This window comes from Perca fluviatilis, chromosome 11 (assembly GCF_010015445.1).
Source record: "Perca fluviatilis chromosome 11, GENO_Pfluv_1.0, whole genome shotgun sequence".
NCBI classification, from domain to species: domain Eukaryota; kingdom Metazoa; phylum Chordata; class Actinopteri; order Perciformes; family Percidae; genus Perca; species Perca fluviatilis.
In genome coordinates this window covers 27,123,135-27,148,538 of record NC_053122.1, presented here as the reverse complement: position 1 = coordinate 27,148,538, position 25,404 = coordinate 27,123,135, and the positions used below count along the sequence as shown (strand labels likewise).

At 39.4% G+C, this 25,404-nt stretch overlaps 3 protein-coding genes and 1 pseudogene across 9 annotated transcripts in view; all 4 read right to left on the bottom strand.

Moving 5' to 3' along the window:
* The window catches only part of tcf3a (transcription factor 3a), a 30,139-nt gene extending 28,661 nt beyond the window's left edge, over positions 1-1,478 (bottom strand). For 2 of the 6 annotated variants that reach the window (XM_039815529.1, XM_039815531.1), the window contains exon 1: positions 944-1,477. The gene's annotated coding sequence lies outside the window, so the exon portion shown is untranslated. Of the gene's footprint in view, positions 1-943 lie in introns of all 6 variants that reach the window. The other 4 variants (XM_039815526.1, XM_039815530.1, XM_039815527.1 and 1 more) reach the window with 3 other exon arrangements.
* A 4,145-nt stretch (positions 1,479-5,623) lies between these two features.
* On the bottom strand, positions 5,624-13,538 carry map2k2b (mitogen-activated protein kinase kinase 2b). Of its 2 annotated transcripts, XM_039816428.1 has the most exons (12): positions 12,605-13,538; positions 11,974-12,184; positions 11,690-11,836; positions 11,104-11,181; positions 10,730-10,781; positions 10,334-10,458; positions 8,180-8,393; positions 7,668-7,720; positions 7,500-7,561; positions 7,331-7,376; positions 6,948-7,075; positions 5,624-6,863 (listed from the first exon to the last, which is right to left on the bottom strand). In XM_039816428.1, exons 1-11 carry the CDS (start codon positions 12,697-12,699, stop codon positions 6,965-6,967), a joined length of 1,194 nt encoding a protein of 397 aa, XP_039672362.1. In that variant the 5' UTR covers positions 12,700-13,538; the 3' UTR covers positions 5,624-6,863; positions 6,948-6,964. The 2 variants fall into 2 exon arrangements, with proteins under 2 accessions (XP_039672362.1, XP_039672360.1); XM_039816426.1 differs by having other exon boundaries at positions 5,624-7,075.
* An 849-nt stretch (positions 13,539-14,387) lies between these two features.
* LOC120567789 (solute carrier family 22 member 5-like) lies at positions 14,388-17,386 on the bottom strand. The gene is made up of 3 exons (XM_039814828.1): positions 17,155-17,386; positions 16,310-16,445; positions 14,388-15,100 (listed from the first exon to the last, which is right to left on the bottom strand). Exons 1-3 carry the CDS (start codon positions 17,375-17,377, stop codon positions 15,046-15,048), a joined length of 414 nt encoding a protein of 137 aa, XP_039670762.1. The 5' UTR covers positions 17,378-17,386; the 3' UTR covers positions 14,388-15,045.
* Positions 17,386-19,961, bottom strand: LOC120567675 (annotated as a pseudogene).
* Positions 19,962-25,404: the final 5,443 nt, after the last annotated feature.

Below are 25,404 nucleotides of genomic sequence, written 5' to 3'. Positions count from 1 at the left end.
TAAGGCACAAATACCCACACAACATCGCATACCTGGCGTCAAATTAGAGCTAGACTGTTATCAACTGCATGAGTTTTCATGGCTCATCGGTAGTTTAAAATCCTGCGGGACGTTTAAAAAGGGCCTTAAAACCTGTTGCCTGCCCCTCACGTCGAGCAGGAGAATGGGGCACTAATGAACACAAAGACTCGAGCCACCAAAGTTTCAGCTGTACGGTCAAAACGCAATAAAATCAGAATAAAAGTCAAAATTTCTTGAAACATTTGTTCCAAATGTGTTTTAAATAAAGCAGGATGGAGTAAATAATGCTTTAGCTGCATTCGTGTTGCTTGTTATAACGTTATTGGTGGTAGGGGGTGGAGGGAGAGAACGCTAAAAAATAATCATTTTAACTAGGATTTTATTATCATTGCATAATGTGATGTTTTATAATGTAACATATGACGGCACAGTGACTTAATCTCACGTTACATTGGTAAACGTCTAACATCTTGATACCAGGTGGAGAAATGTGCCATTTTAGCCACAACCAGGAATGTTTCACCGTTAGCTAAAACAAATCAACAACGCATGTCTATCGTTTAACGTTCATGCGTTGTTTCTAGAAAACCGACATACTGGTACTACAAACAGCTAAATCCTGGGGGAGCTAACTCGGTTCAGTAATATGCTAATGTGCTGTAACGTTATAGACCACTGAAGCGAACAAAGAAATATTTTCCACCACACATAAGCTACTAATACTCGTAATAGTAATAACGCTGCAAGCTCGCTGAGGCCGAAGGGACGAAAATCCAAGACCCGCTTTTCCCGGCTGTGGCACTCGGTTACAACTTGAACGATGCGCTTAAAACTTGATTATTACTCCAGTAACAACGCGACAGACGACTTCTGTTTGACATGCATATGCTTGTTATGGATGTATATTCAGCCATATATTTACCTGGATTCAATTATATGGCATCCAACAGAGAGAAATCGACGGCCGCAGTAGAGAGAAAAACAAAGTTAGGGATAGGATCCTTCCCCCCGTGGTCCGGACTGAGGGCTTGATGAAAATGAGAAAAGACAATATGAACCACTCCTCCGTCGCCTCGTTTGGTTGTTGTCTTCGTCACGAAACTGAAAAGACGTTTCTAACACGAACCATAACTCTTTTGCTGCTCCGTTTCCTTATTGTTAGAGAAAATGTAACCATTTCATTTTCCAAGTAGACATTTTAACAGCCTCCACATTGTCGGTTCCAATGAAGTTAAGTATCACTCCGCAGCACAGCCTACTGAGGGACACGGAGGCTGAAACATCAGCGATGTCCAATCTCGGCTAAAGCGAAGTAACCAAACAAAGCAGGTTTTAAAAAAAAATTAAATTGACACGGCGATTATCTTAGATACTGCAATAGCTCCCTCTTTTGTGGCTGCAAACACGACACAAAATGATCGGAGTAGCAATTCGCGGGGACCTATGTCGACTGGCGGATGAGGACAGCGGAAAGCCCAACAGCCTCAACCAGTAGAAGATGGAACGATAATATCAGAGGGAGGACCAATTGGATACGACGGAAATTTGATTGGCAAGCTGGACGGCCAAACATATTTTATCATCATCCTTTAGGGCAGTCTCATTTTGCCTACGGGTTGCTTGCGTTTTAATTTTGTTCTCAAGCAGTGGCTGCGTTACAAAAAATGTTCGTGTTTGTGTATGTACGTATTTATGTTATGTATGTATGTATGTATGTGTGTGTCAAAGAGAGATGGGAGTCCACCATGCTCAGTAATGCTAAACATGGATAAGACCATAAGAAAGTTTCTCTTAGGGTGGATAGTAATTAGCCTGGGTTGTCTAAATTCATGGCCATAAACATCAGATTATGGTGTGACCTTGCTGTGAATAAATCCCACAATGGGCTAAATATTTGATATGAACAATCTTGCAATATTAACTATCATGTTTCGCAATACCTTTTTAATATCAAATAGTTTTATTTTATTCCTGTGTTGGAGAAAAACGTGTAGGCTACTAGTTATTTAATGTTATGAATACATTCCTGAAAAGTATTTATAGCCATCATTTATAGCAATCTATATGTATTTTATGAATACATCTTTTAATATATCAAAACAATTTGGCAAATAGTTTTAGCTTAGGTTTAGGGAGGAACAAAAACATCGGCAGTTAGAAAAGATGTGCAACATGTGTGAATGAATGATTGATTGTGTGTTTTTATCTAGAAGAGAGAAAGAAAGTTGCAGAAAAAAAGTAATACAGCTCCTTTGGCAAGCTGTAATAAAAAGGGTTTGCATGAGCCAGCATCAAACTAAAATGGCCTGGTTGCTGTTTTCTCATGACTTGTACCATGGTGGTTATGTAAACAAGGCTGCAGTTAATGTCAGCGTTTGTTTTCAGACTTTCTCAAGAAAACCTCAACTGGTTTAAGGGGAAACAACCTAAATAACATCTGTGCTGGCCTTTACGAGAAAACTCAGCCATCCACTTTGTGGTTCACAAACACGCACACACTCTCAGCATGCTTTGCACACATGCAACTCAAGCAAACACCTGTATGTCATTAACAGTGGTACTAAAGACTGGTTACCAACATATTATTCTTTTAGAATTAAATACATGTACAGTGCTAAGCATAAGTGAATACACCCATGCTAAAGTTGACTAAACAGAGGAATACAAAAATCATCTTTTGGAAATTGATCTTAATGCCTTAATAAAAAAAAAATGAGGAAAGATCCAACCTTTAGGACACCAATTTTCTTTGTTAATGAATAATGTATCGTATAAATAAATGTTCTTCCTTAAAATACAGGGGGCATAAGTAAGTACAGCCATATGTTAAACTCCCATAGAGGCAGGCAGATTTTTATTTTTATTTTTAAAGGTTATTTCATGGATTGGATACTATGCATCCTGATAAAGTTCCCTTGGCCTTTGGAATTTAAATAGCCCCACATCATCACATACCCTTCACCATACCTAGAGATTTGCATGGGGTACTTTCCATAAAATCATCTCTCAATGCAAATCAAACCAGCTATTAGGCTAAATGAAATAAAACCATGCCAATCTCTAGGTATGGTGAAGGGCATGTGATGATGTGGGGCTATTTTAATTCCAAAGGCCAAGGGAACTTTCTCAGGATGCATAGTATCCGATCCATGAAATAACTGGCCTATAAAAATACAAATCTGCCTGCCTCTATGGGAATTTAACATAGGGGTGTACTTACTTATGTCCCCTGTATTTTAAATAAGAACATTTATTTATTTACAATACATTATTTATTTACAAAGAAAATTGGTGTCCTTAAAAGGTTGGATTTTTCCTCATTTTTTTTAATTAAGGCATTAAAGGTCAATTTCCAAAAGAAGATTTTGTATTCCTCTTTTTAGTCAACTTTAGCATGGGTGTATTCACTTATGCTTAGCACTGTATAAAATGTACAGTCTATTTTACTTAGCCACGACAGCCAATGCATGCTTAGACTTGCATTGTTAAAGACAGATGCAGTTAAATGAGGTAAAGGAACAACTCAGCTCTTTATTTTTTCCAACAGGGTAAGGAGCATCCAGTCAGTGTGATCAGATCAACCTCATTATGACAAAACTGGTTTCATGTCATAGATTCACTTGAAAAGCTCCTACAGTACACCTGGGGAAAGATGGTGCATGCATTTGCCATGGAAGTGATAACATCACAGCTCTACACAAAACATCAAACAATGTTTGGTTTGTTGCATTTTATAAAGTAGGATGAACAGCATGGAGGCAAAGCAACATCAAGGTTGTACAAGAAGGTGCAAGACTAAAAAAAAAAGAAGCTATATTTAGAGTGGAACTCCATTTTCCTAGCCCCCCCAAGTGTGTACCCTACTCTCCACCCACGCTTTCCTGGGTTCTCTCTTCTTCTAGACAAGCACCATATAGTTTGTAAATGGGTTACCCCCATGCAGCCACCCACGCATCAGGTACAGTATGAAAACCTGGGGCATCCTGTTATGACTTCTGGTTTCCTGTTTCCTGTGAAAAATACAGCCCCCTCCATCTCTCTCTCTCTCTCCACACACACACACACACACACACACACACACACACACACACACACACACACACACACGCCTGGGATCAGCTGCTAACACCCCACTGCAAATATGTTAGTTTGAATGTTTGTATTTATAATCCTGACTCAAGTATTTGGATGAATATATTCAAAATGTAAACATCATACTGATACGGTGGCATGCTTTCTCTTCTTAGATTGTTCCCAACAAGACTCAATCTAAGAGCTTGGTGTATTTTTGACTGTGTATCACAGACAGTGGCATTGTTTTCAGTATTCAGCCCTGTGAAACATACAAAGCTGCTGCATTGTGAGAAAGTCATTATGCTAGAAGGTGACAAGAGCAGCTGCTTTGCCCCATTCTTCACATTTAATTTGTTTTTATTCCTTGTATACATATTCTCGTTTCGCATGCTAGGGAGGAAGATGTACAAGTGTCAAGGGACCACTGAAACAGCAATAACAGCGGTGTGCTCATGCGTGAACTGTAGGCCCCCTTTCGCCAGAAATATAAAAATAACAGTTTGTGACACACAACATGCTGTCACTGCACACCCCCCTGCCAAGATACCTGAGCATCTCTCTCAACAGGGGTCACTCTTAATGAGCAGACATCTCTCTTCCTTCCTGTGGCGGCTCTAGCCTTCCATGCTGAATGTTCAGTGACAGTGTACACGGTTAATTGTCTTGGCACAAAGTCCTAGCCCCGTTTTCCACTCTTCTATGCCGTGGCTTCTGCTGGCACTCAAACAGAATTTATACTCCTTTAGGGCTTTTTTTTTCATATTTGTGATTATTTTTCATCAGTTTTGGGTAGGCAGTGTCGTCTTTTCTTATGTCTGATTCAAGTCGAAAAGCAGCAATGTCCAGTTTTTCTTCTGTTCAATAGGGCCTTTTCACTCTATAGACCACTCATCACTTTTTTCTAATTCTTTTGCAAGAAAAAGCACAATAGCATCCTGTTCTTTTTCCTCGTTTTTAGCTCATCATCCCCTCCCCCTTTCTTGCAGATTTGAATTCATTAGCAATCAAAGAGCCACTGACAAACGCCCAATCTTAATTACCCTCTCATTTGCATATTTGCATATTAATGACTGCAGACTTTGCTGTTTTTCTGCTGCAGTAGTCCCCCTCCCATCAACACTGCTCAGACTTAAGCCACCATACACACTGCAACACTACATCTTTCTCTGAGCTCAAGGCCGCACAGTTCCAGTCTGAAGCTGACAAGACATTCAAGGAAAGACCTTTCATTATCACTCCAGACATGAACCAAACAGATGAATCCTTGTGTAATTTAAATGGAGGACTAATGTAATTCAGCAGGGCTTTCCTGCTCTATGTTTCAGTCACTATAAGCATGAGTTAACTTGGTTGCAGCAATGGATGCACAATACGCCACACACACACAGTAAGTATATTTTTGATATTTCTGTTGGTAGTATACTTCAGTCATTGTACCAGAAGTCCTCAGTACATTGTACCCAAGTGCTTCCCCCTTCTGGTGAAATGAGTGTAAAACAGTGAAGTGATAGTCTAGTAAATCAAGACGTCATTACAATAGATACCATTTATTGACAATTTCTGACTTAAAGACAAAGCTTTCAATGATTTTACCATAAAAAACATCTATATATCTTTAGACCGTGACTTAAAAAGGAGGAAGTACACAAATGGAACAAAACAAAAAAGGAGCGGAATGCCCTAATCCTGCCGCAACAGGATGCAATTCAATGGCAAATCCGTGTCCTGTTGTTTACATTACAGCGAATACAAAGAAACAACAATTGGTTTCTGCTGAGACTGCTCAGTCAGTTGCGATGCAGCTTGCTCAAGAGATGAAAGCAGTCTTGTTACAGCAGGTACCGTCCAGGGATGAATCTCTAGTATTTTCAAAGGCAGCCTCCGCCCCAGTGTAGCTCATCTGAAGCTAATGGTACCACAACAAGCTGGGGCTGCTGCTTTAATATAACAACCCCCAACGTACAAAGGAGCAGAAGGTGCATTTAAGGTAGCAACTTTTTTTTTTTTGGCTTTGACATGAGTCACGCTAAAATCTTTTAAACATTGTGCTTCACCTCAAGACATCTCAAAATGTGTAGAAATCAGTGACATCACTAAATGCAAAAAAAAAAAAACATCCTAGACTCAAGCATCTCTTGCTAACACAGACACACATAACCCAACCCGTTTAGTAATATAAACTTATTCTTACATCTCTAAATGTTTTTGCAGAACACGTGAAAAGAAAAGAAAAAAATCATATATGAGTCTGCCTGTACACATTGCCACGTTCATAATTCAACTCTTTGTTCATTGAGCGACTGGGTGGGTGGGGCCTGCCGGCGTCAGGGCTATAAGCGGAAATGAAAACAGAGCTAGTCAATCAGTGTGGGGGAGATGCTGAGGGACACAGACTGCCTGGACCGTTCAGCTTTTCCTGAATTAACTGACGGATTTCCTTTTCTCCTTGTATGTTGAGTTTGTCGACGTGTTTTCAATGTACACCAAATGAACGGTTACAGAGTGACGAGGACAGAAGAGCGAGCTGGTCCAGCTGAGAGGGGCAACAGCAGCAGCAGCAGAGCTGGCCGGCCCGGCCCAAACCAGCAGCAGGTACGCCGCACTCACACATTCCCCCGGTCAGGCGGTCAATGAACAAACAAAGAGTTGGATTACGAACGTGACAACATTTTTAATAATTGACACACTCGTGCTGTACATACAGAATCTTTCTTGGCTTACATGTCCATGTAGAGTTCATTTCATGGATGGAGACTTCAGAGGTTCGCCTGCGGGAGGACGTGGCAATCAAGGTGTGTATGTGGGCGTAAGGTTTTAGGCAGCAGCTTCTCCATGTTATTACATGTACATACTGTGTGCGGGAGTGCGTTTAGTCTGCAGTGCACGTGGGAGTGCTAGGTTGGTTCAGCCCCATGGTTTTACAAAGCCAGCCAGCAAAGTCTACCTCCTCCACCTCAGACCTCTTGATAAACATATGGTTCTGCAACAAAACAAGCAATCAGTACAATTTAGTAGTCAAAACTCAATCATATAACGGAACAAAGTTTTCTGCTGTGGACTCTTGCCTTCACAAAATGTAACATAGTTTCACCACAGTGGTGGTTTGGCTGAGATTTTGCTACTAGTCTAGTTTTTGTAATCTAGACCTTCAAACGGTCAAATATTGCACATGTTTAAAGAGAAAGGTGGGAGCTTATATTCAAAATTGAGCCATAGTCTAACTGAGGACACTCACCATCAACATTTTCAAGTCAGCCCTGTCTGCTGGATTTTTGATGAGACTGAAAATGACAGAGTAAAGAGGAATCTTTCAGAGGGAACTCTGGCTTAATCCATGAAGAAGAAGAAAAAGATGCGTTTGTGAAAAGGACAACTGAACAATTCAGGCTAAAATGTTGTCTCACCACTTAGTCACAAAGTCCTGGAAATCAGAGGTGAAGACGCCATGTGGTAGTTTAGGAGGGGGCTGAAATATACAAGAAAGTTGAATTGACATCTGATCGCGTCACCTTCCTGATGTTGCAAGGACGACAGCAAATACTTTGTGGAATCAGTAGGTAATACAATCTTACCTCATTCACTATGTAGTCTAGTAGTTCAAAGATGGCCATCGCAGGACCATGACCTGGAAAAGGAGCCGAGGCAAAGTGCGTTTGATATTCAACATTTCAAGCAAGAATGTTACGTGAAAACACACTAATTCTATCCGCCTAAATTACCCAGAAGAGTTGCAATAAAAATCCTGATTACCAAACTGGTTAAACACATGGAAGATGTACCTTATTTAGCCATTTATTAGATTCCAATTGCAGGTATATTGTTTTCTAACAGGAACTGATAAATCAAAAACTGAAATGCAAAGTGTCCCTGAAACAGCAGCAAAGTGAGAACTGAGGAAACTATAATTACAAAACACTAAACTCTCCCTTGTGGCATTCAGCTATCACAGACTGGCCAGGTTAGTATACCTTAGTGCGCAATTTACTCAGGTTGCATTATTTCTAATGATACCTGAACGCAAAGTTACCCATTGCAGTTTTAAATAGCCATCTAACAAAATTGTTCAATTGTGTGTATTGCTCACTGCTGACAGGTCTACCCGGTGGTCTAGGTCTGGGTGAAGTGCTGAGCATCTCTCCTTCACTACCACCCAAGATGTGATGTCCAAATATGGCCTCCAGTTCTTTAGCATCTGGAGGAGGGATGGGGAAGCGTCCGATTGACAGCTCCACAAGGGACAGCCCCATACTCCACACATCTGACTGCACAGAATAGTGGGTTCCCTGCAATCTCTCAGGCTGCACAGCAAACAAAAACAAACAAAAAAAACACATTAACAAAATAAACAATTAACAAAATATCAACAGATACAATGAACTGTTGCTTACTGTTGAAGCACTGAATAATCTCAAATCAAATGGCTAAGATACAGTGCCTTGCGAAAGTATTCGGCCCCCTTGAACGTTTCGACCTTTTGCCACATTTCAGGCCTCAAACATAAAGATATAAAACTGTAATTTTTTGTGAAGAATCAACAACAAGTGGGTCCCAATTATGAAGTGGAACGAAATTCATTGGCTATTTCAAACTTTTTTAACAAATAAAAAACTGAAAAAGTGGGCGTGCAAAATTATTCAGCCCCTTTACTTTCAGTGCAGCAAACTCTCTCCAGAAGTTCAGTGAGGATCTCTGAATGATCCAATGTTGACCTAAATGACTAATGATGATAAATAGAATCCAGCTGTGTGTAATCAAGTCTCCGTATAAATGCACCTGCTCTGTGATAGTCTCAGAGGTCCGTGTAAAGCGCAGAGAGCATCATGAAGAACAAGGAACACACCAGGCAGGTCCGAGATACTGTTGTGGAGAAGTTTAAAGCCGGATTTGGATACAAAAAGATTTCCCAAGCTTTAAACATCCAAAGGAGCACTGTGCAAGCGATAATATTGAAATGGAAGGAGTATCAGACCACTACAAATCTACGTAGACCCGGCCCGTCCCTCTTAAACTTTCAGCTCATACAATGAGAAGACTGATCAGAGATGCAGCCAAGAGGCCCATGATCACTCTGGATGAACTGCAGAGATCTACAGCTGAGCTGGGAGACTCTGTCCATAGGACAACAATCAGTCGTATACTGCACAAATCTGGCCTTTATGGAAGAGTGGCAAGAAGAAAGCCATTTCTTAAAGATATCCATAAAAAGTGTCGTTTAAAGTTTGCCAAAAGCCACCTGGGAGACACACCAAACATGTGGAAGAAGGTGCTGTGGTCAGATGAAACCAAAATCGAACTTTTTGGCAACAATGCAAAACGTTATGTTTGGCGTAAAAGCAACACAGCTCATCACCCTGAACACACCATCCCCACTGTCAAACATGGTGGTGGCAGCATCATGGTTTGGGCCTGCTTTTCTTCAGCAGGGACAGGGAAGATGGTTAAAATTGATGGGAAGATGGATGGAGCCAAATACAGGACCATTCTGGAAGAAAACCTGATGGAGTCTGCAAAAGACCTGAGACTGGGACGGAGATTTGTCTTCCAACAAGACAATGATCCAAAACATAAAGCAAAATCTACAATGGAATGGTTCACAAATAAACATATCCAGGTGTTAGAATGGCCAAGTCAAAGTCCAGACCTGAATCCAATCGAGAATCTGTGGAAAGAACGGAAAACTGCTGTTCACAAACGCTCTCCATCCAACCTCACTGAGCTCGAGCTGTTTTGCAAGGAGGAATGGGCAAAAATGTCAGTCTCTCGATGTGCAAAACTGATAGAGACATACCCCAAGCGACTTACAGCTGTAATCGCAGCAAAAGGTGGCGCTACAAAGTATTAACTTAAGGGGGCTGAATAATTTTGCACGCCCAATATTTCAGTTTTTTATTTGTTTAAAAGGTTTGAAATATCCAATAAATTTCGTTCCACTTCATGATTGTGTCCCACTTGTTGTTTATTCTTCACAAAAAATTACAGTTTTATATCTTTATGTTTGAGGCCTGAAATGTGGCAAAAGGTCGAAAAGTTCAAGGGGGCCGAATACTTTCGCAAGGCACTGTATTTTTAAATTGAGGCACCGGTTGAAGTTAATATTGTTTTAATGGACATTAGTGGTATACACAATGCAATAAAGAATGGAAACATTTCATTTGGAGGTAACTGATATGATGATTTGAAGGTAAGTACTAAACGGAGTTGATCTTTCCGAGGTATAATTCGTAGAGGACCAACATACCGACATATAGGATCTTGTCCCAACAAAGGAATTGGCCATAGAGTCTATGAGCTGCCCGCTTACACCGAAGTCACACAACTTAATCTCCCCACGAGAGTTCACCAGTATGTTTGAAGGCTTCACATCTGAGGAAATTAAAAAAAATAAAGGTATTAAAAAGACTTTACCTGGCTGGAAATCTGTAACTGAATGTTGTGTAAAAGGGACAATCTTTACCAACCATTGTATGGACTACAACCCTAATATTGACATAGAGGTTAACATTTCAATTTGTATTATCCTTGGCATGTGACCATGTGAATGAACAGAATAACAACATACAATTGTACTATTGTGTTTACGCCTTACAGATGAAATAAAAGAATTAGTCATTAACCCCATGAAAAAAAACACTACCTCTATGCATGATTTGGTGTTTTTCTCTTAGGTACGCAAGGCCTCTCAAAACCTGTTTCAAAAAGGGGAGTTACACAAGTCAATAATTGCAAATACACTTAATGTGAAAACAGCGAGTAGAAACAAGCATAAAACCCATCAAATTACTTTATTTTGGGTGAGGAAATTAATTTGTGCAGGGGACAACGTTAATCAGTCCGCTATCCCTGAATTGAAATGGTTTTATCTAAACAGAAAAATTTAAACTGTTTTTTTTTTTTTTTTTTTTATTGATGCCAAAAATGTAATATCACATAATATTACAGAATATAATATAATATTAATAATATTATAATTTAATATAATAATATTACAGAAGATAACCATACACTTACAGCAATGCTGACTTTGCCCAGAATCTCTTCCGGAATCCTCTTAGCTTCCTTCAGCACCTGGTCCAGAGATCCACCATCCTGCACAATAAAGGGAAACGACAAAGAACACAGCAGATCGTAATACAGATCGCTAAAAACACACACATCCTGTATGAATGGAATTTCAAAGGATCACATCTTTCCCATTACTGTAATGTGCATGGAGTACATGTACTGAACAAGTACATTGTTCTTCTCTGGAACTTATACATGTCTGATACAGTACTGTGTCGTTTTGTCATCCACAATGAATTTGCCTCACATTTTACCATAACAATCCCACTCCACACAATTTAAAATTTACATGTAATCATTTGGCAAATGCTTTTGTCAAAAGCAACATACAAATGAGGTACAATCCAACAACAGTAGACCAAGAAAAAAACAACAACATGTGCTTAAACATGGGACTGACATAAGGCCCTGGAGGGTCTAGTATTTATTTTTTTTTCCTTGATTCAATGTCACAATCCTTGAAATTAATAGATCAATATAGAAATAGCCTTAATACCTTAACCAGCACAGTCACATCCTCTTATTCTCTCACCATGTGTTCCATGCAGATGCTGATCTCTCCATCGCTGTAAAATGCTCCATAGAAGCCCACAATGTAGGGAGAGTTACACTCATGGAGCACCTGAAGTTCACGGATGATCTGGTTTCTGATAGCAGGTTTAATTTCAAGATGAATGAGCTAAACGAAAAAGAGAATTGTTATATTGAGTGCGTTTTACGGTAAGACCACTTGAAACAAAATCAACAAGGTTTTACTACCAGGTTCACTTCGATCATATTCATAGCATTGATGTAATAGTGTAATTAGTAGCTCACCTTTCTGGCCATGATTATTCCTGAAGATTTGTGACATTCCTTAGTGACAACTCCTCCATTGCCTGCACCCAACTCACAGACACGTTGAAAGTCATCATCTCTCAACTCGCCCACCTTGGCCTTCTGGCTAAGGAAAGCTTCTAACCTTTTCTTCTGTTGTTCATCCAGGTCCAACTCTTCCAGTATTCTTTTAAGTGCCTCTAAATTGGCCCTGCGAAAAACAAGACAGAACATTAATAAAGCACCTTTTGGGCGAAACATATGATGAAATGTAACATATTTAGTTTATAAGCTATATTACTGTGGGACAGTTGGGGGTTCCCAGCCCAGGGGGTTCCCAGTAAAAAAAAAAAAAAAAGAAAAAAAGGGGAATACCTTATTTTCTATAATTCCATCCATAAGTTACACAATGACAGAGTGTTTGACTATTTCCGGCACAGGTTTCATACACTTTATGTAATAAAACATTTAAAATAAAAATCCTATCAGGGGGACCCCGGGACAAAATCTTATCAAATGGGGGTACATGGTCTAATTTTGTCTCAGTTAAGGAGTCCTTGACATGGAAAAGTTTGTCAACCACTGCACTGTACTGTATTAGGATAATACTGGGATCAGTAAAATAACTTACTCTGATGCAACATCAGTGTTGATGGAGGTCGATAATCCATCGCCAGCAGGAGGAATCTTTAAGGGGCCTGGCACTGGTCTCCTTTTAGGAGCCATGCTCACTTGTGGATAAACTATGACGTTGGGCTTAAGTGACACTTTTCTCAGGGCTACAAATGATACTTTACTAATCCCAACAGTCTCTGCGTAGCTAGCTAGAGCTTTCTGACCGGAAAATGACTGCTAATGTTATTTTTGATCAGCATGAAGTTTTACTTCCCGAACAAACGTTTGGTTAAACGTGGTTAAATAACAAAAACAGGTAACGTTATTAATCTCGTAAATGATATCTGGACTAGCTAACTATGGGCGTTTCCCGTCAGTAATTAGTGGGAAAGTTAACCCAAGTAAATATGACCTAACTTAACGTTATCAGGTTCAACTTGTTACACTGGATTGCCCTCCGACTCTAGCTACTTAAATGATCTCTCTTTCTGATTCACAATGAGCAAATCTGCAAATTATTAAAAAGAGTGACGCACTATTAACGCTTACGTTGGCTAACCTTACATTAACGTTAGCTAGATTAAGTTAAGTAACGTTAACGTTACAACATAACGGCAGACAGAATATTTTCAAAACCAGAGCCATTAACGTTACTAGCAGCACTCCACGTTAGCTAACTCCATATACTAGCTAGCTAACGTTAGTTAGCTGTTGCGTGATAGTAACGTTACGAGATTTACTTTACAAACGCTGTGCCAGTGCCCACCCCACCCAGTTAACAGTTAAGTTAGAAACATGGTGCTGTACTGTCGGGTTAGTTTATCCTTGCCCCTTCTTTCCGCTAGTAACAGGTGTGTGGATCGCTGTCCAGAATAGAGATGGGCGGATGATGATACCGAAGCTTGTTTCACTCCTGTGAAGATCACGCGAATTTGCGTTTCCTAGGATGACGAAGGCATGTCCCGCCCTACTCTGCTTTATTTAGCCTCTGATTGGCTTACCCTTGTATTCTAACCCTAACCAATCGCACTCTTCATGCCTAAACCTAGCCAATCCAACCAATGAAGCAACGAGTACTAGCCAATTACAGTCAGAGTAGGGCGGGTCATGCCTTCGCCCTCCCATTGAATAATAGATTTTTCCTTCCGCCATCCTAGAAAATGACCATTTTAGCCCAATATGGTCCAGCAGATCCGATTACCAGATTAGCATACAGCATCCACATGCTTTTTAAAGATTATTTTGGGGGCTTTTCCGCCTTTAATTGATAAGACAGCTAGGTAAGAGAGAGGGGAAGACATGCAGGAAATCATCACAGGTCGGATTCGAACCCTGGATCTCTGCGTTGATGCATAACCTCTCAGTATATGTGCGAGTGCTCTACCCACTGAGCCAACCCGGCAACTCATCTTTGTAATATTTGCTGTTAGGCACCACCACCCCTACCTACTGCTCTCAGTGCATTGTGAATGTAAACTGTCGCATCCGAGTTCTTATCTAAAACCGTTCTCTTAATACATCCACGGTGCCATGGCTTTATTATACAACATCCATGTGGTGCACATGGTCATGGCATGCCCATGTAGAAACCTATTGATCAACAACCAGTGCTGTTATACTAGAATAACAAAAGTTGTTTCCATGTGGTTTTTTGTGTATAACAGCACAATATTTACTAAAATAAAAATACATTTCAACATAGGATCACAGGATTATAATGCAATATGTAATGCACTTTCACTTCAATGCATTTACAATTTTAGAATTAATCAAATTACCAAAACCAATGAAGTTGCCTGCTTTGACCAGCTGGTAATCCAGGTTTATGAGAAGACCACCTGTGGTACAAGAATCAGTTGCAAAGCTATACATTCTGAACCCCTTGAAAGAATAATGATCTGCCCTTGTTTACAAAATAAAATGCGTGGCTCGTGTGTGTGCCCTCTCCAGCTGAGCCCACAGAATGGTCACAAAAATGACATATTTATAGTCCAAGACCACCAAAACATACAATGCAGGCCTACAATCCTGGAACTTATTAAACATACCCATTTTAAATATCAGTTGTTACATGTGTACATACAGTATATTGGACAAAATTATGCAATTTACAGTTTATTTTGTGTGTAGCCTAAATGGAGTAGGCTACAACTGCATTACATAGCCCTGTGTGTGTTCTAAACCTTAAAGTCAGTTTTGTCCTCAATAAACTATAGCCTTGGTTTGAGAAAATGTAATCCAGCTACAAATATTTCAAGATGACATAAATGCAACTAATTATCTCATTCTGTACTGTGTGAAGACCTGAGAAACTCAGAGGCTCTCTCTAATAAATAACAATGTCTGCCCAACACATCAGAAAACAGAAATACTATGCATTTATTTTGCTTTTGTCTGTGATCACTCCACTCTTGCTGTGTGATTTCCTTTCAGCAGAGGGCGCTGTTACTCATTTCTTTACAGCCTTTTCAGTTGTGGCTGGGCTGCAGCTGTTTCCTTTGGACAGCAGCAGCTTTGAGATACAAAGAGAAACAGAGACAGATGAGAGAAGAACTGTTAACATTATCACAAACTAAGATATAAAGCTGTCATTCAGTTTGCTCTAAAACATGTTTTAGAGCTGTTCCACCGACCAGACTGAAAACCAATTGGTGACCGTGCATTTTCGGTCACGGCCCCTTGGCTTTGGAACAGCCTTTCACACAGGTCAGCAGTGGCTATTTGAGTGTGAGAGCAAGGTTTTGAAGTCTAAACTTATCAATGTTTTCTTTTCCATTATCGCATCACTTCAAATTTCCTCTTTATATTACTATTTTATGGTTTGAACTTTACTTTCTATACATATTTCAATTGTGCTTGTTTTTGTATAATAATTTTATCATTTTTAGATGCACTTCCATACATTCCAACCTACATTTTATTGGCATTCTATCTGCCTTATATGAGATCATTTCTTATATTTGCATCCTATTCCTTTATATGTTGTTATTTCCATTATTGAAATTTCAACTACTTGAGCTTATTTCTCTTATCGACATTTTACTTATTTATACATTAACTTATTTATATTATTTTGCACTTGCACCTACATCTTTTAAATGTATGGGCTCAGTGCTGCTTAATACTTGTGCTTGCATGTTCCTATTTTTTGTATGTCATACAAGAGGGCCTTACTTGAGTTTCAGATTCTTTCATTTTATTCTGTAAATCTTTTGATCTGGCTCATGCTTGAAAAGTGCTACTGTATGTAAATACAAACCCCAATTCCAATGAATTTGGGACATTGTGTAAAACGTAAATAAAAACAGAATAGGCCTACAATGATTTGCAAATCCTTTCCAGCCCACAGTATATTCAATTGCATACACAAAGACAAGATATTTAATGTTCAAACTGATAAACCTTGTTGTTTTTTGCAAATATTCACTCATTTTGAATTTGATGCCTGCAACACATACCAAAAAAGCTGGGAAAGTTGAGGAATGCTCAAAAAACACCTGTTTGCAATATTCCACAGGTGAACAGGTTAATTGGAACCAGATGGACTGTCGCAAAGTGGAAAAGTGTGCTGCTAAAAATGCAGCTCCAGACCTTGTTGCAATAATAGCAGTAATAAAGTTGTGCAAAATCCTATTTAGGTCACAAGACTTTATGGTTTTAATTTCATAATTGCTGTCTGGTAGAGATATCATTAATCACAGTAACACACTCAGTGACATACCCTCTGATGGTTTTGGCCTGCCTGATGAGGTCAGGAAGTTTGCTGTTTCTGGTGTCTGGCAGCAACATGGTAATAGCAGCAGCCATGATGCTGATTGTGCCAAAAACAAGGTATGGCAGGATCTTGCTGTACACACCTGCAAACAGAATATAAGGTACTTGAATTAGAATTGCCACTGATCTGTTTATTTCCATGGATCACAGTCAGGCCACGGCCCTTGGTGTAAATAATACAATTAATGAATGGCTGAATTCCATTTGGCTGCTTCAGTTTCAGGGTCCTGGTATTGCACATGCCGGCTCACAGTCATGGTCTTCTGGGACACTTGAATAGAATGGAGCCGTTGTACACTGTTATATGTGCACCTGTGCTTTTACGACTGTGACAAGCCAAAATGTCTGCTGTGAAAAGGCTGATTAATAGTAACTTAACTTTTCACACACAGGTGTAATGAATAACACAATTAATTGCTGCATTGGTACAGAGCTATCATCAATATCATTAGCTCCACTTGACGGACCTTTTGCAGGAAATAAAAGCAAACTGATGCTCATCAAGCGAACACGTCAAACAAATGCAAAACGTAGGGAGAGCTTTGTGTCTTTTGAGTGTAAACAATGCGTTACTACTTTTCCCCAGTGTTGTTACTGACTGACAAAAATGCAATCAGTTTTGACATTTATTGGCTGTTAAAGGGGGCTATGACAGGGGGTGATACTTAATTGCTTAAGTCTTCCTTTAAGTAAAGTATGTTCACTCAGAGTTTTCTACCGTTTTATTTATTTAAGTACTTAGGTTCCAACAGTGTACACAAATACAACAGAAAGAACCAAGAAAACACTTGCCCGTGTAGATCACATAGGGACAAATGATGGTGCTTATGTGTGCAGCTGTGGAGACGACTCCTAAGCCCATGTTCCTGACCACAGTGGGGATCAGCTCAGTGGAGAACACAAAGATCATGCTGTAAGCAGCAGACACACCCATCTTTCCCGCCAAGGCTATCACTTGACATGCATGTCTGAGAAAAACGGTATTATTAGACCAGGCATATACCATTTTACACATGAGTCTTCTAGTACCTTCAGAGATGCCTCATTCAATTAATATTGACTCAGAGTATACAGACCTTCAGGAACCAGCTTGATAATCAGAAGCATGATGCCACAGAACATCAGCGTGGAGGAGACGAGTGTGGGTCGTGACACATGGTTAACCAGCACCCAAGTGGCTACATACACCACAATGTCAATGGCTGCTGAAATGAAGCAGTTGAGGTAGACATTTCCATTCAGGTTACTGGTATTGAGATAGAGACCGTAGAAAACCATGCCTAAGGACAACCTGCAGAAACACAAATACATTGTTCACAAAAGCACCAGCAGGCCCCTACTGACCCATATCTATGAGGCTGATAACCACTGATAACGCCCATTCAATCCAATGATAACATTCGAAGCGGGTGACAAAAGTGCTTTTTACTTTGAAGGTGCCATCTCGTGCCATAGCTGAGGCTGACACCAAGTTGCTTTGAAGAAGCTACAGTTTAAATATTTTTGGTTTAATAATTAAAAGGGAAACATTTTTATCCTACTGTAAATAACAACAAAAAGTACGAACATGACTTGGGACCTGCTGTTATTCTAAAGTTGACTGATATTTTTTGGACTAACACCAGAAAACCGCTTGTTCTAAGTTATTAATATTTTCTGATACAGTTAAAACTGGCCTATATTTTGAAAGTTGTTTAACCATTAATATTGTCAAAACTGACAAGGATTGTACCTTTTGTAATTAAGGTAGGACTAAATGAAGTCTTCCATCTGAACAAATCCTAACTGTAATTGATCTTGTTTCGCATCCTCTTCTAAACTGCACTTTCTTGCAATATATTCTGAGCGCCTTCATTTAATATTTATTTATCTTTTTCAAATATGGGTAGCAGTCTGGCAATCAGAGTGAGGAGCATCTCTTTGTCAAACATAACTGTATACTTACAAAATGACATAAGGGAATTACTTTGGTATAGAATAAAGTATATCATGCACAATCATATTTAGGAAAGTTATAAACAGAGAAAAAAAGTCGTGTTACCATATGAAAACACTCAGAATTGTAATATTCCTTATGTTAGGGGTGCGTATCAGGTCCAGGTCTGCTTCTCTTCACCTTCATTTTGCTGAATTAGACATACATTAAAAGAAAAAGAACAGTCACATTGCAAAATGTAATGCTTGTCAAAGTTTGGGCCATATTTATACTGGAGGAGTAAAAATGGAATAAATACCAATATCTCCAAGCAGTCGTCAGCCCTGAATATGACCTCAGGAGCTGGGACTCTGTTCCTTTTTGCAGCAACGCGTATGACGAGCTCAGCCTCCAGCACCCGACCTTTCTGCAAAAGCCAATGGGGAGACTCAGGAATCACCCTGAATAGAGATAGAGGGACAGAAGTTCAATCATCTTTGGCAGTTATTTAAATGAATGAAACGCTTCAAAAGGTGTATTTGCTTTTGGTAATGCATGGAATAATCATTGAGAACATGTCATGTCCCAGATAACATATGGTATGCACTCAGCTTTTAGGATTGAGAACAGTATTGTCATGTCTCGTCCCTGTGTCAAGTTTCTGTCTTTAGTCTGTTTCATGTTTTCTGTTAGTTTTTCCATTTCCTGTTTTATTTTGTAGCTTCTCTGTTCTCCCTTGTGTTGTCTTGTTTTACTTTCCTGTTGTATATCTTCCCGCCTGTGTGGTTACCCGTCCCCGCCCTAATGTGTTGCACCTGTGTCTCATTGTCTCCCCTGTCTTGTGTTTTTAAGTTCTGTCTTCCCCTTACCCCCAGTGTGAGATCGTCTGCTCAGATTTTGAGCATTTTTCCCTGTGTTCCTGAGTTTCTGATTCCCGATGGATTTTGACCATTGCCTGTTTTCCCGGATTTTCTCTTTGCCTGCCGTTACTGGACACTGTTGCCTGATTTTATTAGCTTGCTATTGTATTTTACCTTCCTGAGTCGTGTATTCGTGGGTCCATTCTCTGTATGGGTGATAAGTATTTGACGCTGAACCATAAAAACTCAAGACTTCCTCCTTTACTCAAGAGTAAAGGAGGAAGCAGACATGGTTCACTATACACAAATGATAATAGCCTTATCACTTTTGAATTTGATTCTGACTGATCTCTGGTTTTAGTTAACTAATTACATGTGGTGATGGTGGGCCATTGTTTTGATAATTTAGATGTATTCATTATTTTATTTTTCCTTTTCTATATGTCCTGGGTTGAGCCTGTGTCTTTTTTGGTTTGTTCTTCTTTTTTATGGTTTTCTGTTATGTGTATGTTGTTTTATGACAGAATAGCCGAGAATAATCAAATAAAGTTACAAACAATTATTGGCATCCGGACCACTTCGGTCATATATTATGAGACACAGCACAACAAGGAATTTAAATCTTTGTTCTGACACATCATTGAACAGTGATATTTTTCAGCTAACATTCATCAGACTTACCACCATGTTGGAATAAATAGGAAGCCAGGGATGGCAGTAGCAACCAGCAGCATCCTCCAGCCTCGTATGAAGTAGGCAAAGAGGGGCAACAAGGCGTAACCAACGCCAAAACCCACACTGTGGCCTAGCAGAGAAAAGCTCATTCTGGCTGTCTGGCTCAGCAATTCCCATCATGACCAAGAAGAGAATCAGATGCATGGCATTTAGATGAGAAAGAAAACATAAAGTACACAAACTGTAAAAACCGTCTGCAGCCCTTTTGAATTCATTGCTTCCTTCAACGGCCTGAGGACAAGGCAATGACCTTATACAGCTTGCCTCGTGGGAAAACTACAATTAAACAAGTAAGCTACACTTTTTCACAGAAAGATATTGGAGAAGAGATTAAAGGTGGTCAGATACGATGCTCCGATACTGCCTAAAACGCTGGTATTGGTATCGGGAAATACTGGAGTTTATCCACCGATCCGATACCACGTAATAAAGCCCTAAAGAAAATCTACATTAAAGTAGTTTATTTATGTTCTTTTTCCGTTATAACTGACTGTGAAACTGGATAATAAAAGAAAGTTCTGTGGCATTCATTGTTTGTGTTTGTTCATGTTTCACAAAGAATTTAACCTGAGCCAGACCGACAACAAAGATAGAAATAATATCACATCCATACAGGGATAGTAGTATACAGTTGTTAAAACATAATAAAATATATGACACACTGGTATCGGATCGGTACTCGGTATCGGCCGATAAGCAAGTTCAAGCATCGGAATCGGTATCGGGAAGCAAAAAATGGTATCAGACCATCTCTAGAAAAGATAGAGACAGGGACTCTTTTGAGACCAATTGAAGTGCATGTGTTGTCTCACCCAGTACGAGTGACGTCATGTAATGTGATGTTTGGCCAAGTCCTCTCAGACAGTTGAGGATACAGAACATGACCCAACTGGCAGAGGTGGCCTGAATCAAAGGAGTGACTGTTTATAAAACCATGGTGACAAATAACACTGGCTTTCTGCCAAACCTGTGAGAAACATGAAATGAACAGAGCATGTGAGCGTAGTGTTTGACTTTCATTTATTATGGGATAAGCTTGTTCTTCTCCTCTTTCTTTTTCTCTCAGTCCCTCAGTTTTTCTGACCATTGTTTTGGTTTTGCTTCTAGCACCCCAGACATCAGAGAAAACTAGAATTCATCAGTAAAACAACAAATCAGAAATGTATTCACATAATCAGAGCTAAAAGGATTAGTCAATGAATCGATTAGTTAGATATATGAATTATGATTTAGATCTTTTTTTTAAAGCACAAATGCCAAACATTCTTTGGTTCCAGCTTCTCAGTGACAGGACTTGCTGTTTTTCCATGTCATATATATCATAATAATTGGATATGTTTGGGGTTTGGACAGTCGGTCAGACAAAGCAAGCAAACTGAAGATATTACAGTGGGCTCAGTTATTATGTAATCAATCAACTGACAATAATCTGCGGATTGATCAATAATGGAAATAAACATTAATAGCAGCTTTTATTATAATCAAATATATATAAAAACAGTAAGAAGTTTTGTCACATAAAAATGAAAGACAATTCAAATTGTATTTGATGTAATTTCTAAACTGTATATTTTTGTAATGTATTTATTTTCTAGGCCTCTTTCCCTTTCCCTAAGTGGCTTTGCCACTTGTCAGCCTGTAAAAATAAAGGTGAAATAAATAAAATAAAAACCATGCACAGACCACCGCAGTAGTCAAAAAGGCATAGCAGTGGAGTCCACTGAGGATGCTCAGAAAAACCAACCTGCTGCTGTCCTTTTACCCCTGTTATATCGAGAGTGTATTGCCTACTGTATCACTGCATGCTATGCTGTCTGCTCAGCAGCAGACAGGAGAGCCCTTCATCAATACTGCACAGATCATCGGCTGCTCACTGCCCTCTTTGGAGGTCTTACTCAGCCATCTCTGCCTCAGTAGAGCAGCCATCATACAAAACACCCATCCCACCCTGGACACCATCTGTTTGACCTGCTGCCCTCCGTTACAAGCTTCAAGTCCATCAAATCACAGACAAACAGACTAAAAAACAGCGTCTACCCCAGAGCCGTACGAGAACTGAACACTGCCAAACACTGACACCAACTGTCTACAGTAGACTGTCAACAACTGTCCATCAGCACTACAATAGTTACAGTTCCATCTACAGACTGCATCCCAACCTTTGTATGCATATAGGCTGCACAGAACACTGCACAGATGTTTACATTCCAACTGCACCTTTGTTCTTTGTATGTATTTTATCCCAACCATAGGCCTATTACTTGTATATAGTGCCACTACAACCAAAGAGTATAGAGGTACTTCTATACTGTGCAATATCCAGAAGTGCAATACCTTAGCTAATTTGGCTTTATATAGGTCACAGCAAATGCATTTATTTTTTATTTTTATCTAATAAAGGCTAATATGTTTCTTATTATATTTTTATATTATTATTTTTCCCCTCTATTTTTAGTTACTGTTTGATATGTGTGAATTCACCGTCATGATTGCTACCCAATTTCGTATGTTTTGCAATGCTAATGAAGGAATTTTATTCTATTAATTTGTCCAAGTACTGCAACATGTTATTACTGTAAGGTTTATAAGTTAATTCATACATTTGAGTGAAGTTACTATTTACAATGTTTATGCAGTTAACTATTTACATATTTGCGTTTACATAGTTATTATTTACATGTGTTATTATTTACATCATCAGTTATAATCTGTGTGGAGAACAGTAAAGTGCTGCTTAAGAAAGTTATCTCTGTTTCTTCTCATTAGGAAAATCACGTTACATTACTATTATAAATACAGTAGACTATATAACAGTAATGATAATAATAGTACTATTATCATCATTGTTTTTCCCATCACACAACAGGACTGAGACTGATTTACCGGTCTGAGAGTTGACCACTTATAAAGGATCCAATCAGGACTCCTACAAAGAATGAGGAGGTGGTTAGGGGGACCTTCCATGCATTGCCACACACCAGATCCCACTGCAATGAACAGGAGAGAAAACAATCATAAAGGTTACAGCAAAACACATTACAGAGAAATCTGACATTAAAGCCAAATCTAATCTAAACTAATCTAAAGTTTAAAAAAAAGTTTTGACTAAGCTGTCAAAGTATAGGCTAAAATTAAGTTTAAGGAATTGTAGGCTACAACAACACTTGAGTCAACTGCACACTCAAGTGACAACTGATAACATATAGTAAATGAAGCAATGTATGAACAAGCTTTCTATAGCCTACAATTATTTTATCATCATTCGACAAAATGTAGGGGGAATTGTGGTAAAGTTGAACAATCCATTACATTCAAGCCATTGCCAAATTAGTTGCTACAAAGCTAATTAAGACTATCAGCGCCACACAACTCTCTCTGTGTTTCTCAGTACGGCTATGTTCAGAAGATTGTGGCGTACGGTGACTTTCCCGAGACTGAAGATAATTACCTCTTCTGAAGAGTCCATCATGTTTTGTTAATCCTCCATGTCCTCCTTGGCTACTAGGAACTGCGTGGAGGAGGGGGTTGGCGATCACGGAAGGCTTGTATCATGTGGACGCGCAGACAGTTTTGTTGTCATTACTAGAATTCCTCATGGGGGGCAGCAGAAACTATGCACTAATAGCTTTAAGCTTCATCGTTTTTATTTCTAAGAATTTCTAATAAGGGAAGAAGTCCCACTCTCGGCTTCTGAACTGGTTGCAGTTCCACTCTGGTTCCATATAGGGGGCGCTCACAGGTGAGTGCAGAATGAATGGTGGTCTATGGAGCTATACCCAAGGGGGTAAGCGAGCGTCTGGCAAGCGTAGCTCCTATGGCGCCATTTTGATGCTAACAAGCAATCACCCCCCCGTTAGCATTTCATTGACTGCCATTCATTTTGACGTCACTTTGACAGCGAATAACTTTACATCTGAAGCGTTTAAAGACTCTATTTGTCCATTGTTTGTTTCTAAAGAAACACGATAATGTATAAAAGGCTCCATTACCTTGTATCTCACCTTATGGCCCTGTAGCAGACGTTTTTGTAAAAATAGGATTGTGTCATAACCACGCGACTTACTGTTGCATAGTAGAGGAATTATAGTACAGGAGAAGCTCGCAGGCAGTTTCGACTTACATTAGCTGTTTAAGTTTAATTACTAATGTTAACTAGCATGTTAGTTAGCAATAATTAGCCTGTGCCTATGTTATCTCCTTACATATACCTACACTCTCCGTCTCTGTAAGATTGGGAATGATGGGGGGGGGGGGGGGGGGGGGAGAAAAAAAAAAAAAAAAAATTTAAAAAAGATATTTTTTTTAATTTTTTTTTTTTTTTTTGTGGGGGGGGGGGGGGAAAAAAGCCGGCCGTCACCAGAAAAGTACGGAGGCCCCCTGGTCCCACTTTGTCAAAAAAATTAGTTATAACTATCTCGTGGCCTCAAGATACTATCTCGTGGCCTCAAGATACTATCTTGTGGCCTCAAGATAGTAACTCGTGGCCTCAAGATAGTAAAGTGTCTGACACATGGACCCTTTGTTATTAAACTGGACCCTGTAGTGTATTGCAATACTTCACATTCTGTGCAATATTCTCTGTTTTAATATTCAGTGTGCAATATAGTTTGCTGCAGTTCTGCTTCTATTTATTTACTAGTACTGTTCATCACAATTCTGTTAATACAGTAATGTAAATCTTGTAAGCTGCATATCCATAGTCCTTTATAATTCTTCTCGCCAACGCACCGATCCGCCAAACATCCACAGCTGTCCTCCGGCTCCGGCTCTGCTGTCCTGCCCGTCTATCTGTGCTCCGTCCTGCACTCCTGTAGCGTCCCCAACGTTTATTTTTCACTCTCTATCCGCTCCTCTTTCCTCCTTGTGTCTCAGCCATTCATTATCAAAATGCGCTCCCGGTGTGTTGGAGCGCGTTCCGTGTTCCTCCAGCATCTCTCCTGATGAGATCTGCCTCAGGTGCGCTGGGAGGAGTCTTCAGTTCTGTGCCAGGCAAACCAAAACACCACACTATATACAAAATAAAACACCCAAAACACCACACTATATACAGCATAAGAAAACTCTGGCTGCCTGGCTCCACTTTGTGACATATATATATGTAAAAAGTATAAATATAGGCTATAAAATAAGAAGAAGAATTATCTCGTGGCCTCAAGATAGTATCTCGTGGCCACGAGATACTAATATTAAGGTTATATTATTAAGGTTAGAAAAAAAAAACTGAGTTTGCCAAAAAAATTAAAATAAACAAAAACAAGGAAAAAGGAGCTGGTACAAGCTCAGATGGCCATGACATTTGCAATATTTGCAAACCCAGATATGGCAATGAAAATGATCCCAAGAAGGCCGAGGAAAAAAATCATACTTCCAAAAACTAAATGTTTATTATTATTATTATTATTATTTTTAACATACTTTTATGGGTTACTATTGGTTATCTAGTTCATTCATTCAGTAACAACTGAATGTGTTTTAAGTGTCCTTTTTTTTAAGTGTACTTTACCAATAAAGGTGTCCCAGTTAGTGCCTGGA